This window comes from Triplophysa dalaica, chromosome 14 (assembly GCF_015846415.1).
Source record: "Triplophysa dalaica isolate WHDGS20190420 chromosome 14, ASM1584641v1, whole genome shotgun sequence".
NCBI classification, from domain to species: Eukaryota; Metazoa; Chordata; class Actinopteri; order Cypriniformes; family Nemacheilidae; genus Triplophysa; species Triplophysa dalaica.
The window spans coordinates 20,703,931-20,723,361 of record NC_079555.1 but is presented as its reverse complement, the minus strand read 5'-3'; the positions used below and the strand labels follow the sequence as shown (position 1 = coordinate 20,723,361).

General features: G+C 43.5%; 1 protein-coding gene across 3 annotated transcripts in view; it reads left to right on the top strand.

Moving 5' to 3' along the window:
* The first annotated feature begins 10,244 nt into the window (after positions 1-10,244).
* Positions 10,245-19,431, top strand: part of def8 (differentially expressed in FDCP 8 homolog) — a 39,914-nt gene continuing 30,727 nt past the window's right edge. The window contains exons 1-4 of one of the 3 annotated variants that reach the window (XM_056765891.1): positions 10,245-10,391; positions 16,826-16,945; positions 17,092-17,203; positions 18,411-18,508. In XM_056765891.1, the coding sequence (XP_056621869.1) occupies positions 18,467-18,508 (42 nt within the window). In that variant the 5' untranslated portion in view covers positions 10,245-10,391; positions 16,826-16,945; positions 17,092-17,203; positions 18,411-18,466. Of the gene's footprint in view, positions 10,392-16,825; positions 16,946-17,091; positions 17,204-17,867; positions 17,965-18,410; positions 18,509-19,431 lie in introns of those variants that run through there. The other 2 variants (XM_056765888.1, XM_056765890.1) reach the window with 2 other exon arrangements.

Genomic DNA, 19,431 nt, shown 5'->3' with positions numbered 1-19,431 from the left:
GTTATAAAGGTAATTCTAAGGGGAGGTAATAGAAGGCAGGTGAATGTGATAATTGCAAACAAGTCACCGGTGAGGGGAAAGCCCTGACGGGGAAAACACTAGGGCGTGATAAATGACGTAGACACCGAGCGCGAGCTAGCTGCTAAACACGGATCGCACGTGCTCGACAAAACAAACATAACACCTCCCAAGCCAGACAACACAAAGACAAGAACGGGATCATGACAGTCTTGGACCTTACCTTGTACTTTTAAAGTCTATTTAGGGCCAAAGTAATAATTTTTTAGCATATTCAAAGTAGCAGTGAGCAAGTATGGAGACTCCGCAGACTCCTCCCTGAAGCAGCAGCCTGAAGAAGCTGTGTGTCGGGTGGGTGGGATCACCTGCAATGCAGGACCCCCGAGGGAAGGAGCACCGAGGAATCATCGGGTCGGATGCCAGAAAGTCACCCTCTGATGCTGTAAGAGACATCTCATCATCATCATCACGCATCGTTTCCGATAAGTGGTTGAGGAACAAGACGGTGGGACCGTTGGGGTCTCTTGGGGAACGGTCAGACGAGACGAGGTGCGAACTGTCATTCATCTCCCTGTCTGGTGGAACTTTGTATTGTGTTTTGTAACGCGACATGATTTCAGCCTCTGAGCTCGAGGTCTACTTTTGGCCCCGCCGCGTTTGCTGTGTAAGCCCTAGCCCCAGTGTTGCCAGGGTCGCGGTTTTCCTGCACAATTGGGCTATTTTGAAAGTGCAGTTGCAGAAAAATTATGGATCCGCAGCTTGCAGGATTTTGGTCTACTTTCCTAATCTACTGCGGCCACCAAAATGTTTATTTATGTTCTAAGGATAAATTTTACTTGATGAGATTCTTAATGTGTATTCATTCACAGTTTTAAAAGTGTTGGGAACGAGTGTCTGACAGGCAGGCTACAGTATAGGGAGGGACGCGGGAGGTCAGCTCAACCAAAGAGGAAAATATAGCGGTGGTATTAGACAATGCATCCGAATTATGTTTGTACAACAGTTGATTCTTCCGGCTGCAAAATATCACGTTGAGCAGCACTATATGCAGACTAGAACAACTAAAACATTGACGTGCTTGTACACATTATACATATACAATACATTTAACCATGCTTATTTCTCAAGCAAGTTTTTGCATGTCTTACTAAGAAAAACACGCTTCTCGTCCATTTCCGTGCATGGCCTCGAGCACACATGGATCTTTTTTAAAGGGTCACTCCACCCAAAAAATAAAATTCTGTTATGGATTACTCCCCCTTGTGGCGGGCAGGAAGCACAACAGACACAGTACTGGTATTTCACACACCCCGGAGGGAGATTTATTAAGAATAACAAACAGAGTTTGGTGCAGATTACAACAAAGTGGGGAATTGGCTCCTCCTTTCTCCGTCCGTGGGGTGTAGTGGAAGTCCCGTGTGAATAAAGTACCGTGGTGTCAATCGTGAAAAAGTGTCTGCTCGTCGTTCAGCCTGCTTCCTGTTTCTCAGCTGCTTATAAAGTGTTCTTGAGATATGATTCAGGTGCTGATGACGTGCAGGTGCGGTGTGATTGCGTCGTTTCCATGGCGACGCTGATTGATCCTTGGCCTGCTCGTCACACTTCCCCCCCATAAGCGTCGACCTGGTACTACTTATCCTATGGGAGTCCCAAGGGTTCTGGGGGGAGAATGTCCCTGACCTTCTTACCAAACCTGACCACATCCTGGAAAGTCCATAGGCATTCCCGTGTGAGGCCCCCGTCCGGTGTCGGACTTCAAAATGGAAGTCCTGGAGCGCAAGGAACCACCTAGTCACTCGGGCATTCGTATCCTTGGCTTTGGCCATCCATACTAATGGCGCATGGTCAGTGACAAGTGTGAACTTACGACCTAACAGGTGGTACCTCAGCTCCAGTACTGCCCATTTGATAGCGAGGGCCTCCTTTTCCACGGTCGCATACCGTGTCTCTGCGGGGGTAAGCGTCCTACTTATATAGACCACTTGGCGCTCCTTACCGTCCTTTGTCTGCGAGAGGATGGCTCCTATCCCAGTGTTGGAGGCGTCCGTCTGCAGGGTGAAGGGGCAGCCGAAGTCTGGTGCGTGCAGAATTGGTGAGGACGACAGCACCTGCTTCAATGTATGGAATTAATTTTCTGCCTCTGTGGTCCACTGAACTTTCTCCGGCTGCACCTTTTTGGTCAGGTCGGTCAGGGGACTGGCTATAGTGGAGAAAGCAGGGATGAAACATCGGTAGTAGCCGGTCAACCCAAGGAATGCACGCACCTGGGTCTTCGTTGTGGGTCTTGACACATTCTGGACGGCCTCCACTTTCTTGGGCTGGGGTTGAATCATTCCGGCCGACCCAAAACCCCATGTACTGTGCCTCGGGTAGACCCTGGTGGCACTTCCCCGGGTTTGCGGTCAGCCCCGCTCGTCTAAGCTCCAGCAAGACCTTCCGGAGCCTCAATAAGTGTTCCTCCCAACACCCCGAATGGATGACCAGGTCATCAATGTACGCAGCAGCGTACTCTTGGTGAGTTCGCAACAAGATATCCATCATCCTTTGGAATGTTGCAGGTGCCCCGTGTAGCCCAAACGGCAGCACTGTGTACTGCCACTGACCTGACGGAGTACTGAATGCCGTCTTTTCCTTTGACTCTGGTGACAGGGGCACCTGCCAATAACAAAAACGGAGTGAGCCGTCTGGCTTTGGAACCATGATGATGGGGCTAGACCACGGACTACGCATAGTTCAATCACCTTTAGGTTTCTCATTCTTGTCACTTCCTCCTCAATAGCCAGCCGACGAGCTTCCGGGACTCGATGGGGCCGCTGCCGGACAATTACACCTGCAGGTGTTTTTACCTCGTGTTGAATAACATGAGTCTGCCCGGGCCGTTCCTGAAACACATCGGAAAACTTACGGACCAGGGTTTCCAGCTCGGTCTTTTGTAGGGAGGACTGCTGTTCTCCCATTAGTACCACCGGGACCTCCGTTGCTGCGAAGGCGGCCATCTGGGGAGCCGGGGCAATCCATTTCTTTAGGAGGTTTATGTGGTACAGCTGTTCTTCCTTTCTTCGTCCCGGCTGACGGACCCGGTATGTGACCGGCCCCACCTTCTCCAAGATGGTGCAGGGACCCCTCCAGGACGCCAGAAACTTAGAAGTTGCTGTGGGGGTTAGAATGAGCACTCGATCTCCGGGTTGAAATTCTCTGGGTTGGGCGGGCCAATCATATAACCTTTTCTGGGCGCGCTGGGTCTCTACCAAATGCTCCCTTACGAGGGGCATCACCCGGTCGATTCGATCCCTTGTGTGTTGGACATGTTCAATTAAACTTCTATGTGGGGCTGGTTGTTGTTCCCAGGCATCCCTAGCCACGTCTAACAGCCCCCGTGGCTGCCGGCCGAACAGCAGTTCAAATGGGGTGAAGCCAGTCGACGCCTGGGGTACCTCTCTCACACCGAACAGAACATTCAGGATCATCAGGTCCCAGTCGCGCCCATCCTCTGCCACCACTCGCTGCAACATCCTCTTCACTGTTTGGTTAAACCTTTCCACCAAACCATCCGTCTGAGGGTGATAGACTGATGTGCGGAGATGTTTGACTTTCAAGAGGTGACAGAGGTTGGCCATCAGCCGGGACATGAACGGTGTTCCCTGGTCCGTAAAGATTTCAGACGGGATTCCCACCCGGCTGAACAACATGAACATCTCCTTCGCGATGGCTTTAGTAGTTGCTTTCCGGAGGGGCACGGCTTCTGGGTACTGTGTGGCGTAGTCCACTATCACCAGGATGTGTTAATGGCCACGGGCAGACCTCGGCAGTGGTCCCACCAAGTCCAGACCAATCCGCGAGAAGGGTACCTCTATGATGGGTAAAGGGATGAGAGGACTGCGGGGAGGCCGGTGTGGGGACATCTTTTGACAGGTCGGACAAGCCTGGCAAATTCACTGCTGTCTCTAATCCAGGCCAGTGAAATCGGTCACGTATGCGCTGGGCAGTATTGGTGGCAGCCAGATGTCCTGCCATCGGATGCATATAGGCCAACTCCATGACGATGCCAGTCTTGCTCTTGGGTACCACCAGTAAGGTTTTCTCCTCCCCCCGTCTCTGTGCGACACAGTACAACAGACCCTTGTTGACTATAAAATATGGGGTTGGGTGGGGAGCCAGGAGCTGTATTTCTCAATCTATCACTCGTACCTGGTTCCAACAGTGTCGGAGTCGGTCGTCTTCCCTTTGCTCTCTCCCAAATGTTCCTCCTTCAGTTATACCTTTGAAGAGATCGACAAATGGATTAGAGGGCAAGGGACCCGACTCACCTCCAGGGTTGCTTCCGGATGCCAACAGTACGGGCTTCTGCCTTGGCGTAAGTCGTCGTCGGGGATAACTCGGTCTCCTGGGGCCGGGCTGCACCCCCATGGTAAGGAGCTGATCGAACCCAGGCCAATCTCTGCCCAACAGGACCGGAACCGGCAAATCCTCAATAATCCCCACCTCTACCGGCCATGATCCAGGTGTAGCCGCGATCTCGACTTGGCAACTCCAGACATCTCGGGTCTCACCATGAACGCAGGTAATGGGTAGCCAGGAGGTCTTTTCCTTCTCTGGGGGCAAGATGTCCGCCCGGAGTAGCGTCACCGAGCTACCAGAATCAAGGATGGCTCTCCTCGACTTCCCGTCGACCCGTACCATTCGTTTTGGAGCTCCTGAGGGAGGTTTCTGGTGAGCACTACACCCTGCTAACCAGGCTCTTGGTGCGGGTGAGGCTGCCTCATTGGGCATGGGTTCATGCCGTGGGGTGAGCGCTCGGGTTCTGTTGCCTGGTCGTGAGGTACCCTCCTGCGGTCGCCATTCCTGAACCCCCCTCCGGGGTGTGCTTACTGCTCTCTCTCCTCCATCCCGGGCGAATGCGGCATCCGCTAGTTCCACGGCTTCGACAAGTTCTCGGAGGGAACTGGGGTTCCGCATGCCCACCGATCACCTGAACCGACGTGGCAGGGCTCGCAGGAGTCGATCAATAATGACTCTTTCCGCCACTTGTGCTGCTGTGGATTCCCCCCCAACAGCCAGAGATTCGCCAGTCGAGCCAACTGAGCTGCTTGGATCCTGACGGGCGATGTTCGTCATACGACCATTGGTGAAATTGCTGAGCAGCTGCTATCGGTGACAAACCCACCCGGGCAAGAATCTCCGCTTTTAAGCTGTCGTAGTCCTCACTCTGTGGCGGTTGGAGAGCATAGTAGGCCTGCTGTGCTTCTCCCGTAAGGAAGGGCGCCAGGATATGTGCCCACTCTCGTTTATCCCAAGCCTCCCGCGTTGGTATTACTTCAAAGGTATGGAGGTAAGCGTCCACACTGTCCAGCTCTGTCAGCTTGGTTAAATGGCGGTGGGCGGTTCCTCTAGCTTCCGGGAGTGGGATTTGAGCCACGGCGGTAGTCATCGTTTCTAGGATTTGTTCCACTCTTTCCTGTCGACGGTTGATCTGCTCCGATACCTGAGTCTGTCGGGCAGAGATCTCTGTAAGGCGCCAAATGACTTCTGCCATTCTCCCTGGTCGCTGAAGTCCAGGAAAAAAAAGGGAGGAAGTGAGAGAGCGGTTTTCCTGAGGACGAATAGCAGACAAAATTAGCTACTGTGCTGTGCGCTCCCGCATTCTCCACCAACTGTGGCGGGCAGGAAGCACAACAGACACAGTACTGTTATTTCACACACCCCGGAGGGAGATTTATTAAGAATAACAAACGGAGTTTGGTGCAGATTACAGCAAAGTGGGGAATTGGCTCCTCCTTTCTCCGTCCGTGGGGTGTCCGTGAAAGTGTCTGCTCGTCGTTCAGCCGCTAGAATATAAGGTATAAAGAACACATACAACGTAAGTTTGTCAGCTGCTCTCAGGATGACAAGTCCTCCTGCTTCCTGTTTCTTGGCTGCTTATAAAGTGTTCTTGAGATGTGATTCAGGTGCTGATGACGTGCAGGTGCGGCGTGATTGTGTCATTTCCATGGCGACGCTGATTGATCCTTGGCCTGCTTGTCACACCCTCTAGTTGTTCCAAACCTGTATATATTTATTTGTTTGGCTGAAGCGTGTAAGCAACTGAAAATTCTTTGGCATCATTGACTACCATAGCAGAAAAGATTATAATGGTAGTCAAAGGTGAGTGACCCAGAATTTGATGCTTTCCTAAATCTCCCAAAACATATTTTGAGTTCAACAGAACAAAACATATATACAATACCAAGGAAACCATTCAGATAAGCAATAAATATCCCTAATCTTAGTTTTTTTTTATTTTCAAACTAAAATACTTTTTGCAAGTCAACCTTCTTATTAGACTGCATGTATGGCCAGTGTTTCAAATACATCCCTTTGAAATACAAAATACTATTATTTTGTAAAAGTATTTTGTATTTAAATGCATTTAATCTTAGTATCCATCCATCCATCCATTTTCTACCGCTTTTCCGGGGCCGGGTCGTGGGGGCAGCAGTCTAAGCAGGGATGCCCAGACTTCCCTCTCCCTAGACACTTCCTCCAGCTCTTCCAGGGGGACACCGAGGCGTTCCCAGGCCAGCTGGGAGACATAGTCCCTCCAGCGTGTCCTAGGTCTTCCCCGGGGTCTCCTCCCAATGGGACATGCCCGGAACACCTTCCCGGGAAGGCGTCCAGGGGGCATCCGGAAAAGATGCCCGAGCCACCTCAGCTGGCCCCGCTCGATGTGGAGGAGCAGCAGATCTACTCTGAGCTCCTCCCGAGTGACCTAGCTTCTCACCATATCTCTAAGGGATCGCCCTGTCACCCTGCGGAGAAAGCTCATTTCGCCCGCCTGTATCCGGGATCTTGTCCTTTCGGTCATGACCCACAGCTCATGACCATAGTTGAGAGTGGGAACGTAGATTGACCGGTAAATCGAGAGCTTCGCCTTGCGGCTCAGCTCCTTCTTCACCACGATAGACCGGTACAGCGACCGCATTACAGCAGAAGCTGCACCGATCCGTCTGTCAATCTCCCGTTCCATCCTTCCCTCACTCGTGAACAAGACCCCCAGATACTTGAACTCCTCCAATTGAGGCAGGAACTCTCCACCTACCTGAAGTGAGCAAGCCACCCTTTTCCGACTGAGAACCATGGCCTCAGATTTGGAGGTGCTGATTCTCATCCCAGCCGCTTCGCACTCGGCAGCAAACCGTCCCAGTGCATGCTGAAGGTCCTGGTCTGATGGGGCCAGCACGACTACATCATCCGCAAAGAGCAGAGATGAAATCGTGTGGTCCCAAACCCAATGCCCTCCGGCCCCTGGCTGCGCCTAGAAATTCTGTCCATAAAAATTATGAACAGAACCGGCGACAAAGGGCAGCCCTGCCGGAGTCCAACATGCACCGGAAACAAGTCTGACTTACTGCCAGCAATGCGAACCAAGCTCCTGCTCCGGTCGTACAGGGACCGGATAGTCCTTAGCAAAGGGTCCCGACTCCCATACTCACGGAGCACCCTCCACAAGATGCCGCGAGGGACACAATCGAATGCCTTCTCCAAATCCACAAAACACATGTGGATTGGTTGGGCAAACTCCCATGAACCCTCCAGCACCCTGTAGAGGGTATAGAGCTGGTCCAGTGTTCCACGACCCGGACGGAAACCACACTGTTCCTCCTGAATCCGAGGTTCTACCATCGACCGGATTCTCCTCTCCAGTACCCTGGCATAGACTTTCCCGGGGAGGCTGAGAAGTGTAATCCCCGATAGTTCGAGCTCACCCTCCGGTCCCCCTTCTTAAAAAGAGGGACCACCACCCCGGTCTGCCAGTCCAAGGGCACTGTCCCCGACCCCCACGCGATGCTGCAGAGGCTTGTCAGCCAAGACAGCCCCACAACATCCAGAGACTTGAGGTACTCAGGGCGGATCTCGTCCACCCCCGATGCCCTGCCACCGAGGAGTTTCTTGACTACCTCGTTGACTTCGGCCCGGGTGATGGGCGAGTCCGCCTCCGAGCCCTCAGCTTCCTCAATGGAAGACGTGACGGCGGGATTGAGGAGATCCTCAAAGTATTCCTTCCACCCCCCGACGATATCCCCGGTTGAGGTCAACAGCTGCCCCCCTCCACTGTAAACAGCGTTGGTAGGGCACTGCTTACCCCTTCTGAGGCGCAGGACGGTTTGCCAGAATCTCTTCGAGGCCGACCGATAGTCCTTCTCCATGGCCTCACCGAACTCCTCCCAGGCCCGAGTTTTTGCCTCCCCAACCGTCCGGGCTGCCGTCCGCTTGGCCTGTCGGTACCTGTCAGCTGCCTCTGGAGTCCCACAAGCCAGCCAGGCCCGATAGGACTCCTTCTTCAGCTTGACGGCATCCCTTACTTTCAGTTTCCACCACCGGGTTCGGGGATTGCTGCCTCGACAGGCACCGGAGACCTTACGGCCACAGCTCCGAGTGGCCGCGTTGACAATGGAGTTGGAGAAGATGGTCCACTCGGACTCAATATCTCCAGACTCCCTCGGGATCTGGTCAAAGCTCTGACGGAGGTGAAAGTATTTAAATTTAAATTAATCTTAGTATTTAAAAGAAATTGTATAGCCTAGTAAATTCAAGAAATCGCAGTCTAATAAAGAGGTTGATTGGGAAAAAGTATTATGTATTTTGAAAATACAAAAATACGAAGACATTTTGTCATTTGAGAATGTTAAATTCTACTTCTGTAGTTATTTTGGCGAAAGTATTTGTGGGGGTGTGGTTACTAGGGTTGTCACAGTACTATAAATAAATATTTCTTATGATACTATATTAGAATCCAAGTAGTATCACGATGATGTGCCATGTAATTCAAATCTATACAAAAAACACAGATTCAGATTAAACTATTTATATTTACTATAGTAAACTGTAGTATACTTTGCACTAGAATATGTTGTTGTATTTGGATAAATTGTAGCAAATACTGTAGTATACTTAAATATGTACTATGATAAGACTCAAAAACACTAGTATCTTTAAGTTTTAGTAGTTTACGGTAGTTAACATAAAGTACACTAGATCATTTTTCACGTAGGAACTAATTCAAATGTTGGACAAATTTAATTGATACAGCAGTCTTCATGAAGGGAAATATTAGGCTTACTTTAAATGCAGAACTAAAACGGCAAATAGGTGGCGTCCATTTTCTACCGAGTTCGTGAATTTAAAGGCGTTTCAGGCAGGTCTGGGTGAGCATTCGCTTTTAGATAGAATTCATCTTTTGTTCCTACACTTTCATTTTTGCAAGCTTACATGTAAAATAAATGCATATAACACACCAAAGACACAGAAAAACACGTGTTCGCGCCATATGACCCATTTCTAATTAAATATCACCGTCATTGGCAAACATGAACACAAACATAAACGAATAACGTGGGATATAAAAGACAAGGCATTTGTATTTAATATACATGCAATGAGATAAACGCAATGTTATAGGAGGAATCTCTGGAGTCGTATTATTAAAATGAAGTTTAATCTGATGAAGAGTTGTATTTCCGTTAACAGCCAGTGACGCTTCTCTGGTTTCACTGAGGTGAAGAAGGGTTTTCTGTGCCCTTACAGACATAACATAAGTGACATACAAAAATAACAGGAGAGAATTTTCAAGTAAAGAATTCTTAAAAATAGTGTTATATGATAAAGAAAAACATTTTTTTTTATTATTTAGATACAGGTACATACGTTTCACATTCATAGTCTGAATATATTTACGGTACTGTTTAGCGTGTTGACAAAATGTTGATATGCTCTCCTACTTGTAAGTCGCTATCGATAAAAGCGTCTGCCAAATTAATAAATGGAAATATATTCAGAAAGTGTCCCTTTACAAGTGTAATATTTTAAACCTCACTTCTTTTGTTAGTTATTAAAAATGCCTAGTTATGGGAAAGAGAATAAACCCAATACACATTAAACAAGCATGCCATTCACTGAAAAGAATAAGATGATGCTGGAATAAATCAGGTATTTAAAAAAACATATTGGTTTAAGGTCTGATAACCCTTTAAAAGAAATGTATTACCAATATACATGACAATTAGTATACATTTACACTCTTTTGGTAAAGCCCATAATACATTTTTCTTCCAAATTCTGATTCTCTGCCTGTCTAATCAAGGTCTCGATGCATTCTGCTTTGAACTCTGTCGGCTTGTGGCCGTAGTGATGTATTGCCATACTGACTACTTGCCATACTGTGCCACTACATCGCCAGAGGTCGCCATAATGCTATAAGCTGTATCACGATGAGCACAACAACACAGGCTATACTTCAGCCAAATGTGTTTTAAATAAATGGAAGTATTGACAGCAGTCATTGATTTATGGGCCTGCAGTTTTCTATGTTTACGATGATGTAACTCTGCTGAATCTGGGTAAAGCCGTCATAATTTCTCCTATTTATTATTCAAATGTGATGCTAAGAGGCTAACGTGCTGGCTAATGTCTTGATGTTGTCAGCACAAAATGATTGCGAATTAACGTTACATGATATACATTGATTATATACAAAATGATAAGTCTGTAACGTTACTGATTGTCAAACGATACAGTTGTCAGTTGTTAGATGCTTCGGTTTTGCTTGTGCTAAACGATGTTGGGTGTTTAGCATTTCAATGTTGACACTAATATACTTTACACTTACATTTGGCAGACGCTTTTATCCAAAGCGACTTACATTGCATTTGACTGTATATTTGCTTCTAAGTATGTGTACGATATAATGCTGCTGTTTTTATTGTATTTATACCGTGTATTGTAGCTAGCTGTCATTTTGGTCAGTCATATATCATTTAGATGATATTACACTATTTGGATGTGAAATGGTAATTTTTCAAATCAACCCTATGTTGTGGTTTCAGGGAAGATTTCTTCGTCTGTATGTAACGGCCTGTAACAACAGAAAAAGTCGCATCATGTTGTGTTTACTTCAAACAACAAATATTAAGGCGCCGATTATGTATTACTTTGAATGCATGTCAATGTAGCGTTGTTATGCGCCTTCAACCTTTGCGCATGCGTGTTAGCTGTATCGCTGTGAAAAATAATTAATAGTTTGCGTTTGAAAATGATCTATGGGATGGTTGATGTCAGGTTTTATTTTGTCCTTTGCAAGCAATTTAAAAAACACTGGCTTCATTAATTAAAGTAAAGTATATTTATCTTCTGAATTCAATGCAGTTTTATTTGTGTGGTAAGATATTATGTTTACATACAATGCGTAAAGTGTCAACAGCATGTTCAATATCATCGAACAGAAAAATAACAAATATAGGAAATATGCTCTTTTCAAAATGAGGTAACTTAACTTCTGCATTTTCTGGAATTTAACAACAGTGGAAACAAACTGACAGAACACATACTCAAGTACTTATCCTAGCACCTTTGCTAAAACAAAAAGAAAACAAAACACATACCTTCATAATCACACAGGTACTGCAAACATTTGTCTGCAAGATATTGTACATCATCTAGCCATATTTGTGGTAGCTGTGCAAGGCACTTGTAAAGTTCATTTTAAGGCACTAGCTGAAGAACAGAAGATGCGTGCAGACTTCATGTGAAAAGGGCCTATAGAATGAATAATATTAAAAGAGAAAAAAAAAAAAAAACACAAGGGTAAGGCATTAAAGGGACGTTCATACAATAATGAAAATGCTGGAAGATATTTGGAGGAATGTGATTAACCAAACAGATCTCATCCCCCAGCTACTGCCGTAGTGGGGGGGGGGGGGCTATGGTAGTCATTGGTTACTGACATTCTTCCAAATATTTTCCCATGTGTTCAGCAGACCAAATAAATGTATACAGATTTATTGGAACAATCTGAGGGTGAGTAAATGATGACTGAATTTTCATTTTGGAGTGAACTATCTCTTTAAGTTATATGTCAGTTCCAGTTAGGGTTTGGTCCGAGAGACGTTGCCACCGTCCATCACCGATGGCTGAAAGACATCGATGTTGAGCCAATAGACATATATAATACCTAGACGTGCCATTATTCGCTGGATCGTATGCCGCCGCCATATTAGTTGGGGCAAAAGCAGACATAAACATATACAATTTTTTATAGTGGAGCTGCCGTTTTCTGCATATAAACACAATAACGGTTTCATTTCTTATTGAACTTATTCAAATACTTTATTATTTACATGAAGGACAGAAACGTTATGGCTCCTGTCAAAGTTGGTTGGACTTAAAAAAATATTTTTGGTCATACGGAACTGTTAAAACCCAATCTTGTCAATTTAGGCTTAAAATGTGACATAATTTAGGGTAGATGAAATGCACATAATCGAACACATTTGCATTAAAATCTTGGCAAAACTATATTGACATACTAGTGTAAGGCTGGTGCCAAGGTGTCCGCACCAAAAGGGCACCATATCCCGGGAAACACAGGACTTCATCCAATACAATGAATTTTCCCACAGAGTTTGCATCTCCATCTCAGACAGCATACAACAATGAATGATGATTACCAACTCACACCTTTACATCTGTTCTCTTCCCCCCTTCTCATCTCTCTCCAACTGAACTCAGAGCAATTCAAAGCTCACCCATGAACTGGATTTGACAAATACCATATCTTATAAGAACAAAGAATCTTCATATGCATATTTGGTATCATTTGAAATGTCTCAGTGCGATTGGTACAATGGTCTCATATCCACAGCAGTAGAGCAGATCATAACATAGCTTGAGGCTTTAAATATATTCTGCTCACTGTTGAGGTTGTTTCTTCATGCAAATGCCGATTTGTGGCCTGATCAGATCCTGGACAGAGTCCTTTACAATGTAAATTGTTCTTGTGTGGAGGAAGGGTATTTTGGTCTGGGTATTTAAGGGAAGCAGGCAAAATGTTCTGGGGAATTCTTACTATGATGAACCCCATGGTGCTGTGTGTGAGCCTTCAGACACACAGCACTGTGTTTTTTCCAATCGCATCTTTTTCTATTGTCAGGTATGCATTTTAGACTCGTAGACTAATCTTTGAGGATTTGATGTTTTGTTTTCGTACTCTCTGAATTGAATTGAATTGTAATTGGCAAGAAACATTTACCTGACTAATAAATTGTCATGTTTGAATTGTTACGCATTATTCTGAGTTTATGAACTTTAGTAGATCATGTTATATCCTTTGTTACCGCGAATCTACGTTCAGATTAGTGACAGACTAAAATCCTGCATTAGGTGGAGCATTGGGGCACGCCAGCTGAGATTTTAGAGCTCCGGCTAACTACTTGGCATTAGTTTAAGTGTACTTACACCGTAGGGGCTAATGTTTCTGTTTAGAACAGCACATATGTTGTCTGACCAATCTAAATAAGGTAAGTCTCAAACCTCTGGTTATTGAAATATTATTCTAACTAAGTGTACATAGGAAACTATGGCATGATTATACAAAGCTACCATCAGAGGAAGTAAGATTGGTCTATTTATCTCTATGGAGTGGTCATGACCTCTGGTTAGAAATAATCATTACTTTAATTAAGTTTTTATAGTCTAAGGGGACTAGATAAAATAATGCTTTCTGAGTATTACTAGTCATAGAACCTCTGGCAGTGACCAAGACTGACGAATTTGTGACCGTGAGATCCGCGTGTAACGGCCGGCGCGAGATACTAAGCGACACTGAGAATCGGATGAAGGAGTGTAATTTAGAATAAGGCAGAAGAATCAAACACTGACCCAAATTGCAGGATTATTATCACTCATGATAATCAAATACAAATAATATCATTCAACGAGGTTTCCTTCTTATCTTTTGGTGTCAGATAAATTACGCAATGTTAAAATAACGTTAACTGTAACAACCCAGAGCGCTGGAAAGACAGAACGCGCGAATGCCTTCGCCATGCCACTTGGACTCCGCCATTGGGCCAGTGGGTGGTTGGTGGTTCTTCTGTTCTCACATTTTCCACCACCTTACACTAGTATAGGGTTTTTACTATATTATTATATACTACTATTATTGTGCACAACATTACTATTTGTCTTACCATCTCAAATACATTTTTCACTGCTGTAACTGTTTTACCGTATTAAATTTATCTTTTATTTTTTTAAATTGTATAAAATGATCACATGAAACCATTTCCCCAGCTACATCACTGAACACGGTGCCATGGATTCTTCTGAATAACAGGCTATATATAATGTTTATTTCACAGTATATCCCTATGAAGGCAACGATTAATTTTAAAGCGAAGGTAACACACACAGTTTCTGCCAAACTCATTTTAGTTTTTAGTACGTATAGTACTTCATATCTTTAAGGAGTATTTAGATTGACTAAATTTATAAGAGAAAGCTGTAGGATTATTTCTGAAAAAAGGCGAGCCCCTGAAGCCGTTGGGGAAGTACAGCACGAGCACACAATACGTCATCGCATTATACCTGCAACTGTTTATTCGCTATAAAATTGTGTTGTTTGAAAAATGCACATACGCCCTGATTGGCAACAAAACACAGACATTTGACAGATGTTAACACCAAGTATAAACAGAGTCTGACCCACAGACACATTTAAGCAGGAAAGTTAACGTGCACGTATTAGCCAGAAGTTTTGTCTTTTAACAACCTCAGCCTCTGAGGCAGAGAAATTCTCTGGTACAGAAACAGTATTGATAACGAGTTTATCTAGCTGTACAATGTGGACAATTGAAATAATTTAGCCGCTGGGCTTGTCACCAGGTTTTGGTACCCGTGCATAAATGTAGCATAAACTATGTGGTTGAAGGCTCGCTAACAATTGAGTTCCAAAAAGTTACTTGAATTCTTAATTAGCATCATATTTAATCATGAAATATACAAGGCTAGTTTAAGAATGAAGTATAAAAACAATTTAAGTCTTAGCATTTTCTTGTGAAGTTATCAGGTTGTAAAAAAAGTGTTTTGCCGGTGGTAATCTATTTGCCACAAGAGGCAGCGTTGCGTGTTCCACAACAATACTTAGCTGCTCACAGATGCACCTGCCTGTTAATCGTCCGAATTTGCGGCACAATCAGCGGAAGCAGATTAATAAAAAAATCCCCAAAATGGGTCCAATTAACCGGCCGGCCGATCAATTGGTCGACCTCTAGCAATAATAAAATATGTCCTAATACCAAGAATGATACTTGTTAAGAGAAAGAGAGGATTTGTTTTTTCTTTCATTTGCCTGTCAAGTATTCACAGAAGAGATGGGTTTTAAGTCGTTTTTAATGTTTTGAGAGATGTGGTTGACCGGACTGAGTTAGGAAGAATGTTCCACCAGGAAGGAGTTGTGAATGAGAATAAGTTGAGAATTGACTGTCCTTTTGAGAAGGCAATACAAGACTCCACTCATTTGCTGAACGCAGGGTTCTTGATGGGGTGTAGGAGGGTGTGAAAGTATGCCGGTGCAGATCCAGTCATAAACATGTAGGCAGCATTAGTGACTTGAATCTGATACAGGCTTCGACCGGTAGCAAGTGGAGAGAGATGAAAAGGGGTGTCACATGAGCCCTTTTGGACTGTTGGACGACGAGGCGTGCTGCTGCGTTCTGAACCAGCTGGAGTGGTTGAATAGCCTATGCAGGAAGACCAGCAAGGAGAGCATTACAGTAGTCCAAACATAGTAAAGTTATGATAAATAAAATTTATAAAATACAAACTAAAGATACGAAACTCAAAGTCCTATGAACAAAAACACAATAAGTTACGAGTATTAATAGACTTGGTAAGCTTCATAAAAATAACTTTGGACAAGACTGGAAAATAAATTCTGTTCTATAAAAATGCAACCTTATTTCCGCGGGTTTTTGGTGATAGAACAATGTATCCTTCACAGCTTAGGCTATCCTTAGATTCATTGTGCGCATGTAGTGGCTTGAAATTTTAAAATAATAAATTAGCTAAATAAAAGTACGTAATTCACAAAAAAGGTTCAAAATTTCAGTGTTTTTATATTATATGTGATGAAACTTAATTGATGCATTATTGTGTTTTAAATTTCTACGGTTGGTTAATTTAATATACTGTTGGGCTGTTTAAATCTACATAAACATGTCTCTAAAATAAAGTATCATTATTCTATTTGTTTAAAAAAGTCAGAAACGTCTCTGTTGTGTCCAGGTGACGCAATTAGGAAATCATCTGCGAGGCTAGATCGTCTCATTTCAGTTTGATTTTTGGACTTTTGAGGATGCGTGATTTGAAGAACAAGTCCTTATTTTTAAGTCCCTGTCCTAAGAAGGCCCCCGAACTGGGACATAGCTATAGCGGTGGTTCTCAAACTTTTTAGTTGTAAGGCTCCCTTTGTGTAGAATGCATTGCTTTGCGGCCCCCAAATAAAAACTTATAACCTTAAACTTAGAATTTTGATTACACCAAAAACATATTCAGTTATACAATGCTGGAAAATCAATTATTTTGGTTGGTGGTCATATTGTGCCAAAAAATCTGTGGCCCACCAGATCCATCCTCGGGCCCCCAAGTGGGCCACGGTCCCCAGTTTGAGAACCACTGAGCTATAGTGTCCAGGGGATGAGGTTCAGGTGTGATCGTAATCCTGCGTCTCAGGTGCGGGTGTAATCAAAGATGGTGTCCGGTGCAAGGAGGTTTAAGTAAATTAAATTAAAGGTCCAGTGTAAGGGAGTCCATGGGGTGAAAACGCAGGGAAAACTCCCAGGGGAACACAAGGGGGCATACAGGACCGTGACAGTAATTTGTGAATGTACATGTTTGCAGTAAATGCAACATGAAAGGCTCCTGAATGAGGTATTACTCATATAGTTTTAATGTAAGATTAGTCTTATGCGTTTATAACAACATATTTCCTCTGCAGATGTGATCACTATCATGGAATATAATGAAAAACTTGCCCGCTTTCGTCAGGGTCACGTCAACCCTTTCGACAGGACTGAGATTGACAGCAGCTCAGAGGGAAAATATCCTCCACAACACGGTAATTAAACTTTCTATTGAGATGTTACATGCGTCATATGATGTGGCAAACTGTTAATAATATATAATTTAATATAATTAATATTTATACTTGCAATATAGAACAGTGTAAGAGAGATTTGTCTTCATGTTTTGTGTTTTTTCTAGATTTTTGCTGTTAGACCATAGCACACATTTGAATTAAAACAATTCTGCAAAGAAGACAACTGTTTGTCAGTTGGTTTGTCAACTGTTGGTCACTGCTCTGGGTGTGTTCACGGTGTGTATTTTACTCACTGCTGAGTGTGTGCACTTTATTGGTTAATTTTTGGATTGGTTAATTTTCCACTATCGTGCCGAATCATTCTTGTTACTTGTACAGTCTATAGGCATGCATAATGGCACATGTGATGGCGGTCTCTAGTCCGTTTGCTTTTGCTACATTACATATTTATTAAAATTTCTGCAGCAAAAGACCAGCGGTCACACGTTATCGATATCCGCTAGACTTTAAACAAAGGGTTATTAAAAAGCACTTTTGGGCTAAACTTGGATATGTGTATGCACGCAGGCGTGAAGTGTTTAACAAGTGACATCGCAGACTACTGGCCTGGCATGCATGATGCAGTATTCTCATTTGTTTTCGGGGACCTGTGTAAATCCAGATCGTTTTGACAGCGTTCTCATGTGTGCGAGGAACTTTTCAAAAAACACGAAGAAAAAAAACTAACAGTTCTGAAATTGTACTTGAGGGTACTTTGACTTTCCATCAAATGTGTTAAGTAACGTTAAAGAAAACCAGAAAGAGTATTATATTAATGTATGTAGTGTGGCTTATGGTTTTGCCACACTCAGTTTAACAAGGATGTGTGAGTCATGGGGAATAGAGAACTAAAACTTCATGACAAAAGCATTGGCTGTCGTATCACTTCCCAAACTGTCCTGCAAATGTGAACAGTTGCAGCTCAAACTTATGATCTGAAGTTCTCTATACCATCTCTTTTAGTTTAACAACAATGCTGTGCTGTGATAGTTATGCAGGTTAGTCCAAAAGTAATCATAAATGTCTATGTATGGTTTTATATAATTTTTGTTGAGTTGTCCAATGATTATAAAGAGTCTAGCACTTTTTGTTTGTTTTCTAATTTGTAGTGCAGCATTAAGGTAAGCTGCCAAAGTTTATTTTTTTGTTCAAGAGGTAACAGTCATTGTTTGTGCTATATGCTAATGTCAGAAAAAAGAAAAATTGAAACCTAATTTTTCTAAATGAATAATAATATTATTTACAGTTCAGCATCTGTTTTGTACATGTTAAAGGCAGTCAGTTAACCACAGCTTCAACTTATGTTAATGATTGTGTGAAATCACACGTGTGTCACATTGACATCATTGACTGTTATCAGTAAGAAACAACAGTTTAAACTCATCTCAGAGGATTTAAATGAAAGTGCAGAAGTGTATGACAAACCAATGTGTTATGTCCACAGAGGTGAGGTCAGAGATATTTTCCTCTGAATCCAAAGCTCAAAGTTCAGACCGTGCCATGGACCTCGGCTTGGCTGAAGACCACTTCTCTCGACCTGTGGTGAGCAGACAACCTGCAGTTAATCTGTTTGAATGTTATTTGATGTGATTGAAAAGCATGGAGTATCTGAAAATATAACCAGAATCATTTCTTTAATATATTTTGCGGTTATATATTTATCATTATGTCATGATAGAATTTCTATTTTGCACCTTATCAATTCTACAGTATATACACTACCAGTCAAAAGTTAATAATCACTTGACAAAAATGTTTCCCTTGAATGTGAAATGTTTTTTTTCAGGATATTTCAAAGTATATTTCAGTGTTTGAAACCTATTTTACTTCCATATAAAGTCCTAAATCAGATACAGGAATTTAAAATAGCTTTTAGAAAAAGTTTTTTTGGGTGAAAAAAAAAAAAATGCATTTTCTTCATGGCTTAAGATGACTTGAATGTAACTCTACACCCTTGTTTAATTTAGTATACATGATTCATCAATATGCAAATTAGTCCCCGCCTCCATTCAATCGTATGAGCTCGGACCATTGATTATATGTACATAGATGTTTCATTAGACGTGTGAGCAGCGTGTACTCGTGTGGCAGAAGCAGAGATGAAACAGCAGCGACTATTTCAGTGCTGAGTCTATGCGCCATATTTACATATTTATGACTCAAATCTGTTCCAGGGTTATGATGTTGTAAACAGAGCCTTTGGTAAACTGCAGTTTTATGAAGAAAATACTTTGCAATGGTTTAAAAAACTGATTTTGTACATGGGTTATTTTAAAGTAGATTAAACACACCACATAGACTTAAAAACAACATTAAAAACATGATTGACTTTGAAAATGAAAATGTTGTCATGAATAACTCACCTCAAGTCGTTCCACAACCCTAGGACCTCCGTTTATCTTCAGAACACATTCAGAGGTGGTGACCCCGGAAGCTCTGTCATCGCGCTATGGTGCTCTCATAAA